Below are 18,136 nucleotides of genomic sequence, written 5' to 3'. Positions count from 1 at the left end.
TATTAGATGCAACTTTTTTTTCTTTCTTTTGTAAATTTAATTGGGTTCTTCTCTCTCATGTGACCTCTTCTTTTAGAGTAATGAAATAATGGGTACACATACACAAACACACAGACTCCCGGTGTCTGTTAATGGAGAACACCTTCGGGGCTCTTTGTGGAGGCGTTAAGCACATTGTTTATTAACCACAGTGTTAGGTTGAGTTAATTTGAAACTCATCACAACTACCCCCTCTCCTTAACTCTATTGTCTCATCTCAGTTCTTTCAGGCCAACAACCAGGCTATCTAATGAGTCAGGTGATTCCTTATCACTCCAAACATTGCTTCATCCTCCCAGCAAACCAGCTGACAGTCACTCTTTCCTGCTCAACTGCGTTATTGTTCTTTTCACCTTTGCTCGACAGGCTTTAGTCGTTAGATTTTTTTTTTTCATATAGGTATATGCTTTTAATGAATGCTGTTGAAATTTGCTGTCAGGAGCTGTAACCTTGCCCTTTCCTACCAGATTAATCATTCTGTATAACCCTGCCAGCAGTAAGGCAAAGGTTTAAAGCAACTGTGTCAGCTTTAGCCTTTTGATTCTTTGTCCACAGCAGCTATTTCCAGTCTCCAACCAAATCAGTCTGGCCCACTTTTTACACAGCCTTTGGAGCTACACTGCTCGGGTTGCTTAATTCAGACTCCCCTTTCTAGAAATTGACACTAGCAGCACAGGAGGGGTCAAAGGCCTGTGCATTTGCGTTAGACAGGGTAGCTCTGATTACAGAGAGAGGCTGGGTTGTCCCACTGCCCTAGTGTCCTGTCACTGCCAGCATTCAGCTTGCTGAAATTTAATAGTGGTCTTATGTGGAGTGAATATAACCGTAAAAATTACCAGGATTTTGTTTTGTATTTTAAATTTATCATAAAAATGATAATGTTTTCATCTTCATTCCAGCACATCTAGTATACTATCAGGCTGCGTGTTTGTAGTGTTCGGGAAGTAATGCAAGATAAGAATCCGAGTAGATGTAAAGTAGACTCTATAGTGTACATTTAAAGGCTACGTTAGAGAGGTCTACTTAACTGTTGGCCCCACTGGAGCTTAGCAATTCTCACTTTGACCACTGCCCACCTTGTCCACTATTGCTGTACTTACTCCACTCCAGTTCAGGTTAGATAACAGATATTAGTTAGACAGTGAGGTTGAAAAGAACCACTCTTGTTTGAATAACAGAGGCTTTGTGCCTCACAGCTCCAGTGTGTGCAAATAAGGTCAAACAGGATACTGCAGAGAGTTGAGGTCAAAAAGGGCACCGTGGAAGGGTACACCGGACCTTTAAAGATACTGTTATGGATATTTCAGGTGAAATCGGGGGGTATTTGGAGACCTCCAGGAAGAGGTGATTAATTATTATTACTAAATGTCACAAATGCCTGTCTTTTGTTAAATCTCATGAAATTTTACTGTACTTTTCATTCTGCTTAACTGTTGTTCATTCTGCTGCATTTACACCAGGAAGCTGCCCAGTGTAACCAGTCTTATACAGTTAGCTGCCAAGCAACTCATTTGAATAATAAGGGGTTTAAGTACCTTACTTAAGGACTTCAGTTGCTATAGTTGTCAAAGATGAAGGGAACATACTGCATCTCATTTTTAACCCTGGATGTCTGTACAGGATTTGAATTTACACATTTGTATTCACTGGCTAGCCAAGAGTGTGCAGATTTACAGTTCAGAAAGGCTGTAGAAGCTGAATTTGCCAGTCGGTATAGTTATAGCTGCGTTAATTACTGTGGAGGTTCAGTGAAATCCTGCAGACTCATTACACTCCATCAATTGCAGTTACCTAACCACAATAACCTGCCATTGTTACTGGTTCTTTCATCATCCAGTATTGACCTAATACTGTAAGAAAGCTGAACAGATTTGTGTGTATGAACAGAAGTTTTCTTGGTTTTGAACTCGGTGACATACAGTTTTGTTCTCATTAGCCAAATGAGAAATATCCACCTGTAAGTTGGACATGGAGATGAGGATATGTAAAGTAGTAAAGTCGAATAGTAGCAGTTTAGACAAGATGCATAGCTCTTTATAGCTCTTTTATAAAATAAAAAAGCCTGAAGTTAACCTTTTGCACCTCAGCTCAGATTAGGTTTGTTTGTTTAGTCCTTCGGAGTCCAGTTAAGCTTCACAATGGTGATTTTTTTTTTCCCATGAGCTCAGAGGTTGTTTATCATGTAACATCAGTAGTATGTTACTCAGCTACTAAACAACAGCTCTTGTTTTATGTCTGACAATAATGGGTGTGATAGAGAGGACAAGGTGGGGTGCCAGTCTGGGTTGTGCATGTGTTTGTGTGTCTGTGTGTCATTTGTCTGTTGGCAGTTGGAGAATAAAAGCTGAGTTCACAAAGAAGGGTTCTCCTCAGCTGTAGTGGGACTAAAGTCCCTTAGCCAATCAGAACTTGTTGCTATGTCTCATGTGAATCTGCCCCTTTGTGTTGTTAGTGGGAGAGGGACACACACACATTACAGAGTCCATAGTTTAAAGGAAAGTGGGAGCATTTTCAGAAAGGCAGAGGAAAATCCCAATATAGTCTTTGTAAAACTAGTAGTTGTCAACAGAGTCCAAGGTTTAGTGGTGAGATACATTGGCAGCCAGCTTATTGATGAAATTTAAAATACCAGGGTCTCTCACTCTGTTAGTAAAAAACTAAAACAACTGTGATTTGTTTTGTTTTTAAAATTGAAGCTGGAGTTCTTTCTTTATGAGAGATCTTTACCATTATTTACAGCCGCTGGCAAAAACATGCCGGTTTCTTGGCAGACTTCACCACTTCCAGTGTTTTGTAATCTTGTAACACAAGGCAGACAAAAGCAGGAAAGGTGAGCTGGCAGTGATGTGTGATTCATGTTTTAAAACGCTATGGAAACACAGCTGACCCTGTTTATTACAAGTGAAGTTAAGCAAAGCAACAGTCCTCTGCTGTTTTACCGCAGAGATGGAGAGTAAAAGCTCTGTCTGTATAGCGATTCACATTAGAGTACCATAAACGCTGAGGATAACATGCACAGCGACCTAGAGAGGGCTCAGCACTCACAAAGCGAGCATGATCACATAAACAGCTTAACTGTCATAACAGAAACTCATAATGTGCAAAGCAAGGCCGTGGCATAGAGCACCTCACTGCACCCTTACAGAGCACAGCTGAAGCGTTAACTGTCACTTGCGAAGACACATATTGGCGCAGATCATTGCTACACAGAGACACTCTTCAATCACCGTGACGGGAATCTTTAACACAATTTTCCTGTTGCCTTGGTAACACGTGTCCCACCCACCTTTCTTCCCTGGTCAGCAGTTATGATCATTGATCACAGTCTTCTTCCATTCCCAGGTCAGTCAGCCAGGAGGAAAATGACTAAGACCATATCTGTTTTTCTTCCGTTTGTGTTGGAAGTTGTTTTTGTTTGTTTTTAATAAGAAAAGCGGAGGTTATTTATTGCTACAGAGCCTGTGTGGTTATTGCTGGTTCTTCTTTTACAGGAAATTTAGCAAGATTGAAGCTTTTAGATTTCTTACATGGGTGCACTGTGTTCGGGAGCACTTTTAAAACTGGCAGATGTTGAGAAATAGATATAGTACAGCTTCTTATTTTTCACTGGTGAACCTCTTTAAAAATTTTGTCATCTGTATCTGATAAATGTTGTTAATTCAGTTGTCTGAAACCATGTGCATCACAGTGTTGTTTCCTTAGAATTTCCCACGATGTTACAGTTTTTGGTGATACTCCAAGCTTCTTGTTAGCTCGTGATATGTGGTACATGGCATGGGGGTGGTTTTTTGGACCAGCTTGTGAAGTTATACAAGACTGTTCCCTCTATCCAGATGTTTGACTTTTTTTGTTTTTGTTTTTTGGCTTTAACTTGTAACCCGGTCCTGTGGTTGTGTGTTACTGTCCCAGTGTGAGTAATGGTAATTTTAGATGAAAGCTGTAAACCAATATGCTGTCCCAGTCAAAAAGTGATAAAGTTTTTGATCTACAGTAACTAAAATTAAAGGTTATTATTTTGTTTCATGGGCTCGTTGGGATTTAGTGGTAGTACTTTTTGACTGTGTTGTGTTGACTGGCAACAAAGTGTCAAAGTATTTGGGTCAACCAAAACTGTTTTAAATCCAAACTCCTGTTTTTGTTCAGCACAAGTATTTATTTTTTTTTATAACCAAATTCACGCATCAGCATTACAGGATATATCATAGTTTCGCAACACTTCACCAATATAATGTCTTTAATGCAGAGGAATAGAAACAGTCATTGGTACTGTGGATTTTTGATGAGTTTTCTGACAGTTTACTGGAGAAAACCTTTTTAAAAAAAAAAGTGCAAGGGTGACATCACCATGTGGAATAAATGCCTGGTCCAAACAGCCTATATTATATGAAAGGTCTCCTTTTTACCTACATCTTGATACCCAGCTCATTTCTAGCTGTGATATTCACTATACTTTTCTAATGTAGTTATTTTTAACGCACAGAAACTTGTGTTATTGCTGTGAAATGGAGAAACAACATTGTTGTTCATATATATATATATATATTATAGTTTGGAAGTATTGCATATTGGTCAAACAATATTAAGACCTAAGGCAGTTTTTCCAAATCCTTGGGAGTTTGAGAATACAGAAAGGCCTCGTTCACAGAGGATCTCCGGATTTCCCTTTGCAATTTGTTGCCTGTTCAGCTTGTGTCAGTTTTCTTTTGGCATAAACTAGTAGGTCCCTCTTAATCTCTTACAAAGCTTTAAAGTGGAACATCTGTATGCCATGACAGTTGTGTTCAGTGCTTTGTTCTCATTTTCTAACTCATACATGAATTATTCCTTTACTTGGAGACAGTTGGTCGTTCACATTGTGGAGATCATCTAACTCTAAGACAACATTGACGTTTCTAACATGAGAGCTTCATGACTCATGTAATGAAAAGTCGGAGCTGACTACAAAAACAGACACTTGCTTTGTGACTTCTTGTTTGGGAAGAATAGTGAAGGTCTGTTTTGGTTCTTTTTTGTTTTTTATATTAGATTTCGGGACAGATAGTCGTGATCCTTCAGATGTAAAGCGAAATAGATATAATTAATTTGGTCTTGTAAAAACCACCTGGTCTCCAAATATAATCAGTCACATTGCAGAATTATGGAACAAAAGGGGGGGGGCAGCCTTGTGAACAATTCCCATAGTGGTAGAAATGCATTCGCAAGAGCTGCTGACATTTCAAAACTGCCACCTGCTTTGCCACCAGTGCATTTGTATACTTTAAGGCTGAAAAGCATGCCTTCATTTTTTTTGAGGTAGTTGCACAGTGGACATCAGGCTGCTTGCATAAGCATAGCTTTGTGGTGGACTTCATGGGAGTCCCTGTAGAAATAGTCCACAAAGTTGTCTGTACTGTGATACTTGTACAGAGTTAGCTCAGCATAACAGTTATAATATGTAGAAATCAAAAGGAACAGAGAACTGCATGGATGTCAGCATTTTAACAAGTAACTTGTGGCTGTTAGAACTTTTCTCACACTTTTGAAATACTGATGATTATTCTTATCTTTTAATAGCACATGACTTCAGGCACTCTCTACTTTAGCAGTTTCTAATATGGGTTTTCATAGCAGACACCATTACAAAGTCATCAAATAGTTGGTTGTGGGAACCTTCACTTTGAAATAAGAGTGAGAAAAAAACAGAAAAGGAGTGCTTACCAAGTTGTGTCTATATTTATCACACTGGGGGCTGCAGTAAAGGCATTTAGCATAGAAGAACTGTCTTGTAAAAATGCAGCTGTGAGTGTGTCTTTATATCTCTATCGGGACTGCAAAATTCTTGATTTCAAAAGAGAGCCTTGGTGTTTTTTACCATTCAAAATCCAGAGGACAGTTGTGTCCAGATAATGAAAATTTTCATTTTGTAATGTCTTTTGAGCATTGTTGGGTTTGTTGAGAAGCAATGATGGTGCTTTGTTAGATGAAGGTTATGCTGTGCACCAGTAGTGCATAATGTCACATGTTGTGGTGCTGCTTCCTTTGGTTGTTGGTGTTGATTGCTCTTGCAAAGATGACAAAGAAGATGTGATGTATGCTGCTTTTTTTAATCTCTCATTTCAATGAAACTGCATTCAGCACAGTAGATTCTCACTCGTATTTTATGAGTGAAACACAAACAAGTGTTAGATTTGTGTTTATTTATTTATTTTTCCTCTACTGATGCACAGTTAAAAGTCATGTGACACGAAACCAATGTTTTGTTTTATTTTAATCCTTTCAGTAATGCATACTGTACATGATAGAAGTTTAGTTTTTCTGAGAAAAGCTTTGGCTTAAAAATACAACTGCGTATATATTGCAGCCCTTGAGCTTTTGGCACTATCTGCTGTGTCCAGTCCATGCATGATTGAAGGTGAGCTCATTACTGCATCACATTTTTAATTTATATTTCCTGCAGTGATGACTAAGAGGTGTAAGTGCAGCCAAAAAAACCCCAAAAACCCTTTACTTTGAACTGTTCAAGAATCAAGGACATCCACTGCTGTACCCGATCGTAATAAGAAATTTTGCGATAGGAAAGACTGAACCTTCTATGTTTGGCTCCATTCAGAAGGAGTTAGATATCATTGTGTGTTAAGCTGACACACCTCAGTGAGCCCAGCAGACTGCTGCTGCACTGAAGCTGCCTGGAAATTGCCTTAATGCAATGCCTCCCGGCTGGCTGGTTATCTGAAGTCTGCAGACCCAAAAAAATCAAATGTCTTACACTTATCAATTTAAAACCTCAAAAGATTTTAAACATCAGGACTAAGACTGGGCATTTGAACTTTTGTAAGTTGCAAATACCCACTTGTGTCTTTGTTTCCTTGATTTGTCTCCAGAAATGGGTCCACTTGTACAGATCTTTGTTCAGAGTTTTATTGCATATTCATCTTGAGAAAATTGTCTCAGCCTATAAGAGCAGTCAGAGCTGTAGTATCTTGTGTGGATGAAAATCAATTATTACTATGAGATACTTATTATTTTTACAGCATACTTGTGCTCTTAAACAAAGCAAGTGTGTGTTTACTGTTCCTTTTTCTCTTGCTTCTAAGTTTATTCTAATATTAGACGTGGATGTTTTATACAAAGGCAAGTGGAACACCCACTGATAGATCTTTGTTGTTATGTAAATGTTGAATCATGTTTGGGGGGGTTTTCTGGTTTTTTGTTTGTTTTTTCCCTATATTGCAAAATAAGTGTTACACTCACTTAATTTAATTAATTAATTAAAATAAAATTAAGGAAATCCCCACTGTAAAAATTGGACTCTCACAGTGCATAGGGTATATGTTGAAATGTGTTGATGTGCTGTTCTCATCTATAAGAGCTGCTTCATCTCCAGAGTCTTTTATTTATTCTTTTCTGTCCCTGTGAGTATTCTTTGAGAGGAACTCTGCTGAGATAAATGTCACATAATTTGCTTTATTTTTAAGAAATTTTTTCCAAGGTTCAAACATTTGAATGAAATTCACTTGACAGACAGTTAACTGAAAACATGGTTAAAATGACTTCCTGTCTCCCCTTTGAACTAACTGTGTAGGTTTCCGCTTTCCCCTTCAGTCATCTGTCTCCTTCAGTATCTCTACAGACCTTCTGTCTTTCTCTTTGTGAGCTCTGGCTGCTGCCCTGCAGTATGTTATCCCCCCTCTTTTTTGAGTGAGATATATCCTTTCCTTGATAATCAGTACCCCAGCTTTAGGTAGGTGAACTCTGCATTGTTGAATTCCCACTGTAACTTTGATCTGTGACTGATCTTGCACCAGCTTTTGTCTCCAGTTACCTCCATCTCACTTTTGGTAATGCAGCGAATATTTTAGTTAGTTGTTGCTGTTTTTTTTTCTTTTTTCTTTTAAACACAAACGCAAAATAGAGAGAGTAAACCAAACTTCTGTGCATCAGATTTTTGAAGATGCCTCTTTGGTGTGGGAACTGTTTTTCTGGCATTTCATTAAAACTGGATTCTAGAAAAAATTGTTCATTGGTCAGTAATGAAAATAATTATTAGTTAAAGAAAACAGAGCTTTGCATATTTCACAAATCAAAATAATACAAATCTAGCTTAGTTATTTAATCCTCTGTCTAAAACGAACTGTTTTGCTTGCTTCTTTTTTTAACCCATCTTTCTTCTGATTGGCTGCCCCTCATAGTTGGAAGGCTTGAACAGTGGGATGGGTGGGGCTTCTGTGCTCAAAGGTGGAGCTGTGTACCTGAGATGACTATGTTAGAGATAGCCCTTCTGATTAACATCATACAGAACAAAGCCTGAATGATTTGAATTGACTGTTAAAAGCATATGCTGACCTAATTTATTTAAAAAAAAACCACCATTGTAACTGTTTATATATCGCAGGTCTCTTTTAACCATGCTACTCTGGAAGAGGCACAAACCGGGTAAAGTAATGGCCGTACAGAGGAGGATGAGAATGGTGGACATATGGGTACTTACTCAGCATTCTAATTAGCTGTGAGTGTATGTGTTTGAATGTTTGTATGTGTAGAGAGCAGAGAAAGAGGCACAACTATGCAGTGATTGTGTGGCCATGGTGCGCGGATTAATGGGTCATCTTATCTAAATGTGTGTCTCTTACATTCTGTCTTTCGCTCCCTCTTTCATGCCATCTGTTTGTGTTTTTAAAAAGCTACTGGGTACACAGTGTAAATGCTCTACTAGACTAAATGCATTTACATTGTATAATTTATAAAGACAGAAACAAGTGTAAGAATCTGTTGCAACACATGCAACAAAAAAAAGGCACACTGAACAGGTTGCTAAGGCACTTTACTGTGACGACAATGTTGGCTATCGAGAATGACCCCTATGCTCTTGTCCTGGAGGCCTTTTTCCATCCCACATGACTCTATACTGATCTTTTGGCTCGAGGAGATGGACACAGCTGAGAGGTGTGTATGTGATTGTGTGCATGTGTGTGTGTGTGCTGAACCAGGCGATCTGTAGGCGGATTCAGGCTGCTCTTGGTGGCAGGCGGTCATAGGTCTAATAATAAGACGCCCGAATCTTAATCCGACCTGTTACATAATTCACATCACACATGATCAGGAGACAGATGAGAGATCACATGCACATGGAAAAGAGGAAAATAACATTTTCCATCATGTGTACATGTATTACTGTTTGGGTTTGCTTAGTGCAGCATTTATCAGTGAAGTGTCACTGGACCTAAACACACAATTGTTTTCTGTTTGCATTTCTCAAGCACTGTTAGTAGTTGCTTATGGTACTTCTTTCAAACAATTTAAGAGGTCTAATGTAAACTGAAGAACATAATTTACACACATAGATGACCCAAAAACAAATTGAAGGAAGAAAGGAATAATGTATCTCAGACAAACATTAATTTAAAGTGTATGCATACAAACATATCAGCTAATGAGAGACAAAACTGACCGTTTGAAAAGATGGAGAGGCAGGAATTAATCAGTCATGGTCCAGTGGGTAAACGGAAGATGAGGGGAAGGAAAAGGCAGGATTGAACGTTGAACTTGTAGGCTTAATGACAAGTAAACAACTGTTACATAAATTTTAAAGTGACATTAACTATTTGTAGGTATGATTTAAAACATTGTTACATGCCTCTAGCTTTAGGAAATAATTTTAATATATATTTATTAGCTTAAAACGATATATGAAAAAAAAAAAGCCCTGAAGTTTTCAGGTTTCTAAAGGTCACATGTGCGTGTGAGAGCTAGTCAACTAGATGTTGAAGCTCTGCTGCCTTCGTTGTCCACAACAATAATACTATTCAGTCAAACTAATTATTCAGATTTTATAAATGGAATTTGGATTAATGCAATGATCAGACACTGCCCAGTCTTTAACCTGCCAACTCTTGTGTATTATGTGCACAGCCTCTTCCACACACTACTCAGACAGCTCCCTCGCTGTAAGCAAAATTTATTGTGCATCATTTATGTCTTTTGCGTAGGATTTCGAGTATACAACCTACACAGACATGCTTGTGTGCTGTAGTGCAAAAAGCCAGCACATAGTCTGGCATTTCTGATAGTTTAAAAAGTTGGTTTGATAAGTAAAGGGAAAGACAGCCAAGTTTTCCAAGAAAAGGAAGGAGTTATGAAACCATTAAACACGAAGAAGGTAGATGTGAAAAGCACTGAAATAGGCTGCACTGTACAGTTTTCATTGTTTGGGGGTTTTGTTTTGTTTTTGTTTTGTTTTTTTTACACTTGTTTTCACTTCAAATACATTATTTGTCTATGAAGATCTAATTTGGTCTTCTCCACAGCAGGGGCTAAGCTAAAGGACCAACAACAGCGCATCACAAGCAGAAGTAGACTACAGACCTGCTGTTTCACATAATCTTGACACTGCCCATTGTTGACAGTACACAGCTACAACATGTAGACTTAAGTCTGGAAAACTTGGTCTCAGGTCACCACCCAATGATGCTGGCCCCTTAAAACACACAGTGTATTTTCTGTAGTGTGAATGCCTTTAAAACATTCACGGTGCAGAGAGCAGGGCTTTTTCCTGCCACATGCTACATGTGAGAAGGGAAAATATACCAACCTGTTTCTCCAGAAACAGGAGAGGGTTGAAAATAATTATTTTTCTTAAGATACTGCATTACTTCCATCAGTCATTGAGTTGAGCTTTCTGGGTGAGAGTTTTTCCCATGTAGAAGGATCAGTCTCTGTACCAGCAAGATGAGAAAAATGCCTTACTCTGACTTTTGTTCTGCTTTTAATCATTTCAAGTAGCAGAAATCGGACACAAATGGGATTCTTTCTGAACACTTCATCTGTCCAAAGGTTTTCTTCGCCTTAGCCTCTTTTGTCTTATTCTGTATCTTGATTATCTCCTAACTTTGATTCAAGTTGTGTCTCTTTGTGTTTGTGTGTGTGTGTGTGTGTGTGTGTGTGTGTGTGTGTGTGTGTGTGTGTGTGTGTGTGTGTGTGTGTGTGTGTGTGTGTAGGCTTCATAGGAATGCTCTATTCAGGCGCAGTCCTTTAATGAATGACAGCTCTCATCTACACATACAGAGCCTGGGCCCCTTAACCAGAGCCTCCACCACTGGTCCTTTGTGTGCATGTTGTGTGTCATGTTGTCCTTGTTTGTTAGCGTTCATGTGTGTTTTTGCAATATGTGCTTTAGGGGTGTATGCGTTCCCGAGTCTAGCTTTCCCTAGAGCGAAGTAATCTGACACCCACTGTGCACATATGAATTGGGAGCTGTGTGTGTGTGTGTGTGTGTCTGCTTTTGGGGGTTAGCAAACCATTTCTCAGAGGCTGTTTTTTCCCTCTGCTCACTTAAGCGCTGCCCCCCCCCCCCCACGCCAATTCATCAGCCCATGCTTCATTTTGTTCCCGAGTGTCACCTTTAGCCCAGATCCCAGTAGTACCAGGAGCCTCTTTGACCAACTGGGAACATCAAACCTTGGTTGGAAATCAGCAAGCCAGAACCCACCATACCCAGTGTGTGCAACCAGCCCTCATGTAAATACGAGAGACGGTGTCCTTGAATGCTGACCTTTGTCATACATTACCCCATTGCTCCTGTCTCTTCTCTCTTGTTCTAGCTCACTGTTGGTCTCCTACTCCCTTTGTTCACACAGTTCTGATTCAGCCCATAAAGAAAAGGAGATTGTCTGTGAATATAGCCTCCCTCTCCATCTCCTTTACCCTGCTTTTATTCAGCCTACAGCTGGCTAACAGACCCCCTCTTCCCCTCCCTCCCTCCTCATGTTTTGTATTGGACTGCGTTAGGGCTGCCACAAACGATTATTTTGATAGTCGACTAGTCACCGAGTATTTATGCGATTAGTCGACTAATCAGATCATCATCCACTGGACGTAAAACTACAGCTTATTGCACCAGCAGCATCTGCTCTTATATAACTATCATTAGCTTACAGCTTTAAGCTTTTAAGGTGCTAACTAAAAATAAAGACAAAATGATAGTTTATTCAATTTTAATGAAATTTGCAGATTGTTTCGGTGAAGTTTAATAAACTCCTTGCTATCTAAAATATAACAGGACAACGGAGTATATTCTCCAGCATCTCACACTTCTGATAATCAGCTGTCTGCTTGATGTTTATTCAGCTGTGTAAAAACTATAACTTTAATCTCAGACAAACCGATTTACTCAGGAACAAATAAAATACTAAAAAAAAAAAAAGCCAAACAACAACATTTTTAATTTATCTAAGTGACTCATATATATTTAACCTGAGTAGCGAAAGACGGCGGTGGGTTTGAAAACAATTTGCCGGGAGTCCGGTGTTCTCACCGCGCTAGTGACCTAGCCCCCGGCTAGCTATCAAGCTAGTGGGTAACAGACGTCTCCGAAAACGTCGGAGCGCTTTTGAAAATATGTGGTGTCCTGATAAACTGAGCCGATATTTGAGGTTTACACAGCTACATTCTCGCCTGAAAATATGTTAAACGTTTATTTTGTGACCCAGAAAGAATAATAAGAGTAATATTAAAACTAACTAGCCGCCGCCATTGTTGGAAACTAAGCTGGGCCGCGCTATGAATTCTGGGACACAGCTGCTTCTTCTTCTTCTTCTTCTTCTTCGGGGTTTAACGGCAGCTGACATCCTTGTACATGCAGTGCTGCCATCTTCTGTTTCAGTCCGTTATTACACTCTTAAATCCTGCTACTTATTCCTGCGTCTTTTGGGATCTTACAAAGCTTCAAACGACGCGTCGACTATTAAATCAGTCGTCGACGATTTTGATAGTCGACGTAATCGTGACTAGTCGACAAATCGTGGCAGCCCTAGACTGCGTCTCTCTCCACGTGCAGCACCAGCTCAAAGGCATGTAGGAGGAGTTCCCTGAGTGGAATGTGTGCGACTGGCTGGCTATGATATGCATGCACTCACACATATATACAGCAGCAGCTCATAGCTCACACTTCTGCATAGCCAGCTGAGAGGGACTCTATTCTACCCAGCCCCGCTGTGGTGGGAGGAGGACAGGGTGTGTTTATGTGCTTCTGTACTTGTGTTCTTGTGAGGACCAGCACAGTCATAGTTTCAAAGAAGAGAGAGAGAGTGAGAGCAGTGTTTTCACCTAAATTTGACTTGAGTTTGGTTTGCTGCTGGCTCACTTATTTAGACCTGCAGAGGTTATATGTACAGGCAACTCCTGTGAGTCAGAAGAAAGAAAGCTATGATTCTTTGTGCTGCTGTGCATCAGCTGACCTCCTGCGGGATTCTGGGAGTTTTCTCTGGAGAAGAGCAGGAGATGGAGAACTAAGACAGGCTCTTCAGCTGTTTGCTAAAAATACCCTCCTTAAGGTCTAAGCTCATTTATAACACAAACAGCAGGATTTGTTTAATTTTGTTGTGGCAGGAGACACGCGAGCTAGTTGACTATCATCTTACTGACCCAGCTGCACCTTTTTGTAGTTGAGAATCAAATACATTTAATGAAATCAAATACTTAGCATAAGCTGTAATTTTACTGTGACATCTAGTTCTCCTTTGTGCTCTTGTATAGCTGTTAGTCAGAGGGGAATAGTGCCGTTAAAGGTCCTGCTCTCTCGTGCCAGCCCCACCCACAGCCCCTGGCCAAACTGGTGGAGCATGCACTCTTATGATTTCTCTTGAGTGATTTCCTCGTGTAACTGGTTGATCTTTTGTTTGCAAATGTTTTTCCAATGAATATTAATGATGTCATCGTCAGTGCGGCTGATGTTTATGTGCACGCCACATAGAGAAGAAACAATCAGTGTGGCTTCACCCAACAACTCAGCTGACATGGATGATCTAAATATATTCCTTTGAAGTGGCCAAACTGGAAAACTTGTGTCATTCACTGCATTGCCCCACACCCCTTCTCTAAGCAAGTCTTTTCAGCCCAAGTTAAATGGCCATTTTCAAGCATGCAACACTGAACAGGCAGAACAGGTGGCTTTCTGCAGTGGGTACATTACATTTTGTTTTTTTTTTAATTGATACTTTTTTCCAGCTGATTTCCCCCCCCCCCCCTTTTTTTTAAATTATTATTATTTGTTTGTTTGAATGTGCACTGGTCATATAGCTACTGCTGACCCTTTGTTTCTTTGTCTTGTCCAGATGCAACAGAGGAGTTTTTTGAGTACGATGCGGAGGAGTTCCTGGTGTTCCTGACCTTACTCATCACAGAGGGAAGGACACCAGAGTATTCTGTGAAAGGCAGGACTGAGGGGCTACATTGTCCGCCAGCCCAGTCAGCCATGCCTCCTCTTCACAAGCATGAATGCAGCGACAAACTACCCCAGGTAAGATTTATTTCATACATCCAGGCAAGGCATAAAGTTATCTGGTACTGTACCCTACATTTAAAGGCTTGTGTTTTTTAAACTGTTCCACATTAAGAATATGGCTGCATGTACATATTGAAAGGAGCCCTATGTTTTGTATTCGTAAAATAGGCCTAATTTGGTTCGCTGTGGGTCAGCAGTTAGTGGTAGTTACGTGGCCTCGAGGGCTGTTTGATGTCATATCACCTGCACTGATAGCGCTACAGATTTTTACATGATTAAAAATTCCATGTGGAGATATTATTACTATAGTCATGCTATGGACACAATTATCAAACAAGCCCGGGCATGTCTGAGAGCTGTGCGTCACCCTCAGATGATGATTTAGTACCTAAAAAGAGAACTACTTCAACCAACCGCAATGCTTTGCAAAATGTACAAGAAAACTGTTCCCACTAAGCGTGGAAACAACAAACCATTAAGTACAACTGGTGATATGCTACCCAAATGTAAACAAGTGACTCTACTGAGAGCTGCAGTACACGGCAGTTAGAGTCCATCTGACCGGAAATGCAAAGGCTGGATGGAAATTAGTGCTGTGGTTACACGGTCGAAGAGCGTTGCTTTAAACAACTGGTTAAAAAGCTTGACCTACAATATAAAATTCCAGTTAGAAAATCTGTGTTAAAAGTGTGTGTGTGTGTGTGTGTGTGTATATATATATATATATATATATATATATATATATATATATATATATATATATATATATATATATATATATATATATATATAATTTTTTTTTTTTTTTTTTTTTTTTTTTTTAAGGTCTAAAAAATATACATTATAATTTAATTTAATGTTTCTGAGTGAGTAGAGTGTGACATCATGCATTTATCTGCAGTTTGGATCAACCTTACATGTAAACATAAGGGGGATCACATTTAATACAATTATATTGCGTTCTTGTCTTTCTGAAATGGTTAACAGGTCGATACAGAGCCAATCTCCATGTTACGTGTAGCCAAATGATAGATCCACCTCAATTTTAACAACCTGCACCATCCATCACTTTAGTAAACATTTTATCAGGAATTGAGGTGTAAAAGGCACAAAACGCTGATAACCTTCTGTGGGATGACCTTCCAGTCCCCCTTCAGGCACAGAATTTTTCCTTGCTTTAAGCAATGTCAATGTACACAGTTACTCATGCAGTCTTTGTTATGTAAACTAAAAGTTGACTTTCCTGAGGCTGGGCGGTATACCAGTTCATCCAGTTTATCTGGTGTACTGCCCTGAATTCCTTTTAAATTTTGTCATACCAATCCACAGCTGACGTTTTGAGCGCTTCAGGTATAGATTGTCGTATCCATTAGTTGCGCATTAATCTTATAGTTTTAACATCTCAACATAATAACCCAAGACAGACAAACAAACAAAGATAAATTGGAAAGTGGAGATGTGCGGGAACTGAGTCTGCTGTCTCAAAAGTTGTGTTTAAAACATAAATAAATAATAATGTTTTTTGCAGTGTTGTGGGTTTAAGCTCAATGACAGAGGAGCACCCAATAATGTAAAGAATGCGGTATGCTGACTTCATTCAAAAACACCAACAATAAAAAGATATACACATAATTTCAAAGCATAACAGGTGACCTGTTAAGAATTAACTGTCAGCTGAATTTATTCTTTTATTTTTGCATTTATAAAAACCAAAACAATAATATTTAAACACATTCAGTTATTGTTGTATGTTGTTAACTCCTGACAGTTGAAAAGTAACGTATTACGTAAGACTAGGTAACAGCCCTCGTGCAATAAAAGCAAAAGAAAACTGCTATCATAAAAAATTACATATTCAGAATGAAGTGTAACATGTTAACAGGATGTTTCAGTGAGTGGTACCTAAGCTGCTCTGATTTGATGGTATACACACTGTACTGATGCATTAGTAAAGATAATGAAGCTCTGTAATAAATTTTTATTTCTACTTTGGCAACAGAGTTGTAACTTTGTAACGAACCGCTGTGTTAGGCTGTTAGCTAATAAATTGAGTCTACAGTATATCCCTCTGTCACTGGACTGCTGTGCAGGATAAAAATATCTTCTTTTTTTTTTAACTCAGAGGTTAATAGCAATATTTACTCTCTACCTGCTGTGCCCCTAACTTTGGTGTTGACATTCACTAATGAACACTAACCGCTCACCTTTGTCCACGGGTGTGTGTGTGTGTGTGTGTGTGTGTGTGTGTGTGTGTGTGTGTGTGTGTGTGTGTGTGTGTGTGTGCCTAGTGTCGGCAGGCGAGGCGTACCCGTTCTGAGGTGATCCTACTTTGGAGGAACAACATACCCATTATGATCGAGGTCATGCTCCTTCCAGACTGTTGCTATGGCGATGAGTGCCCCCCAAGTGATCTCATCAGTGACCCGGTCATCAAACAAGATGCTCTGCTGTTGGAGAGATGGACCTTGCAGGCTGTTCCTAGACAGTATGACACACACACACACACACACACACACACCATTTTAAAGATGGGGAATGCAAGTAAATGTCTATTTTGTTATTTTTCGTAACGTACACTGTCCTCTTTTACTATACAAGAAGCATTATCTCTTTGCTTACTTTAATGTTCGGTTTTGCTGATGAAGAATCATCTTAAGCACAAAGAAGTTGTTGTGCAGGCAGGTTTTTCTAAAAAAAAAAAAAAAAATAGATTTGACAGTGTTCAAGACACTATTTGCTCAGGCTACTAGAATAGTCAGATTTTTCAAAGAAGAAAAACAACACAAACATAACTTGTTTACTGGCTCTCAGCCCTGTTTGATCTTGTTGAGACTAGCTGAAAAAGCACTTGATTTATGGAATACAAAATTGTTATTACTGTCAGAGCTATTCATGCCTTAATGATAGGGAAATGATATCAATAATCTTGCTACAAACGTTTTTTAACTTGACTGGACAGAGCCTCACGCTTACAGTCTGATGATAAAACTGACATCACTCTGAGCCAAATGGACAACAGCAGAAACTTATAACACGTCTGTAAGGGTCACTGCAGCTGCTAAACTTGAAAGGATGTACATGGTATGTTGGGTCTCTAAGTATAATTAACATGTGCTTGTTTACCAGCAGACTTGTTGCACATGGACCAAACATGGGGCATAACAGTCCTCTTAGTATGACATCATGTGTTTTACAAAACTGCTGCATAAAAACGGCATTTTATTTTATATTTGGGGGACAAGGAAAACCTTCACCAACAACAACAAAAATTTGAAAAATCGTTAGTTAAAAAACAAAAAAACCCCAAAAGGACAGAAAAACAAAGCACAGTTAAAAGCTTTAAAAGAACTAGAAAATAAAACAATGGTCAAAAATCCAAAAAATTAATAATAAAAAATATATATAATTGGTGCGGTACTCAGGGAGTTAATTAGTCTGACATATTGGCCTACTTTCCTTCTCACATGTGTAGGAACAAGGAACACTGTGAAAGATTAAAAAAATACACATCGTTTTCTCATTAACCTGACATACTGGCACACTTCCACCATTTTTTTTTCTCTTTTTTTCTAGAAGCGGCGACCGTTTCATTGAAGAGAAGACCCTGCTGTTGGCTGTTCGTTCTTACGTCTTCTTCTCCCAGCTCAGCGCCTGGCTCAGCGCCTCACATGGCATCGTCCCCAGAAACATCCTGTACAGGTCAGATGTAACACTCACTGAAGACTTTAACAGTGATGAGCTGAAGACTGTTCAGTCAAGCTTCCACACTAGTGCTAGTTCCACACTAAAGCGAAAGTTATGTTAGTTGCACATTTATATACACATGTGTAAGGTTTGTGT

General features: G+C 39.2%; 1 protein-coding gene across 2 annotated transcripts in view; it reads left to right on the top strand.

Annotated features, from left to right (window-relative positions):
* atosa (atos homolog A) overlaps positions 1 to 18,136 on the top strand; it is a 36,812-nt gene that overhangs the window by 10,365 nt on the left and 8,311 nt on the right. The window contains exons 1-4 of one of the 2 annotated variants that reach the window (XM_080885826.1): positions 1,256 to 1,383; positions 14,127 to 14,311; positions 16,585 to 16,781; positions 17,870 to 17,995. In XM_080885826.1, coding sequence (XP_080741952.1) covers positions 14,267 to 14,311; positions 16,585 to 16,781; positions 17,870 to 17,995 — 368 coding nt within the window. In that variant the 5' untranslated portion in view covers positions 1,256 to 1,383; positions 14,127 to 14,266. Of the gene's footprint in view, positions 1 to 1,255; positions 1,384 to 14,126; positions 14,312 to 16,584; positions 16,782 to 17,869; positions 17,996 to 18,136 lie in introns of those variants that run through there. The other variant, XM_080885825.1, reaches the window with a different exon arrangement.

The sequence above is a fragment of the Rhamphochromis sp. 'chilingali' genome (genome assembly GCF_963969265.1).
Source record: "Rhamphochromis sp. 'chilingali' genome assembly, chromosome: 6".
Lineage (NCBI taxonomy): Eukaryota > Metazoa > Chordata > Actinopteri > Cichliformes > Cichlidae > Rhamphochromis > Rhamphochromis sp. 'chilingali'.
The sequence above is the reverse complement of the archived record's forward strand: the minus strand, read 5'-3'. Positions and strand labels throughout refer to the sequence as shown.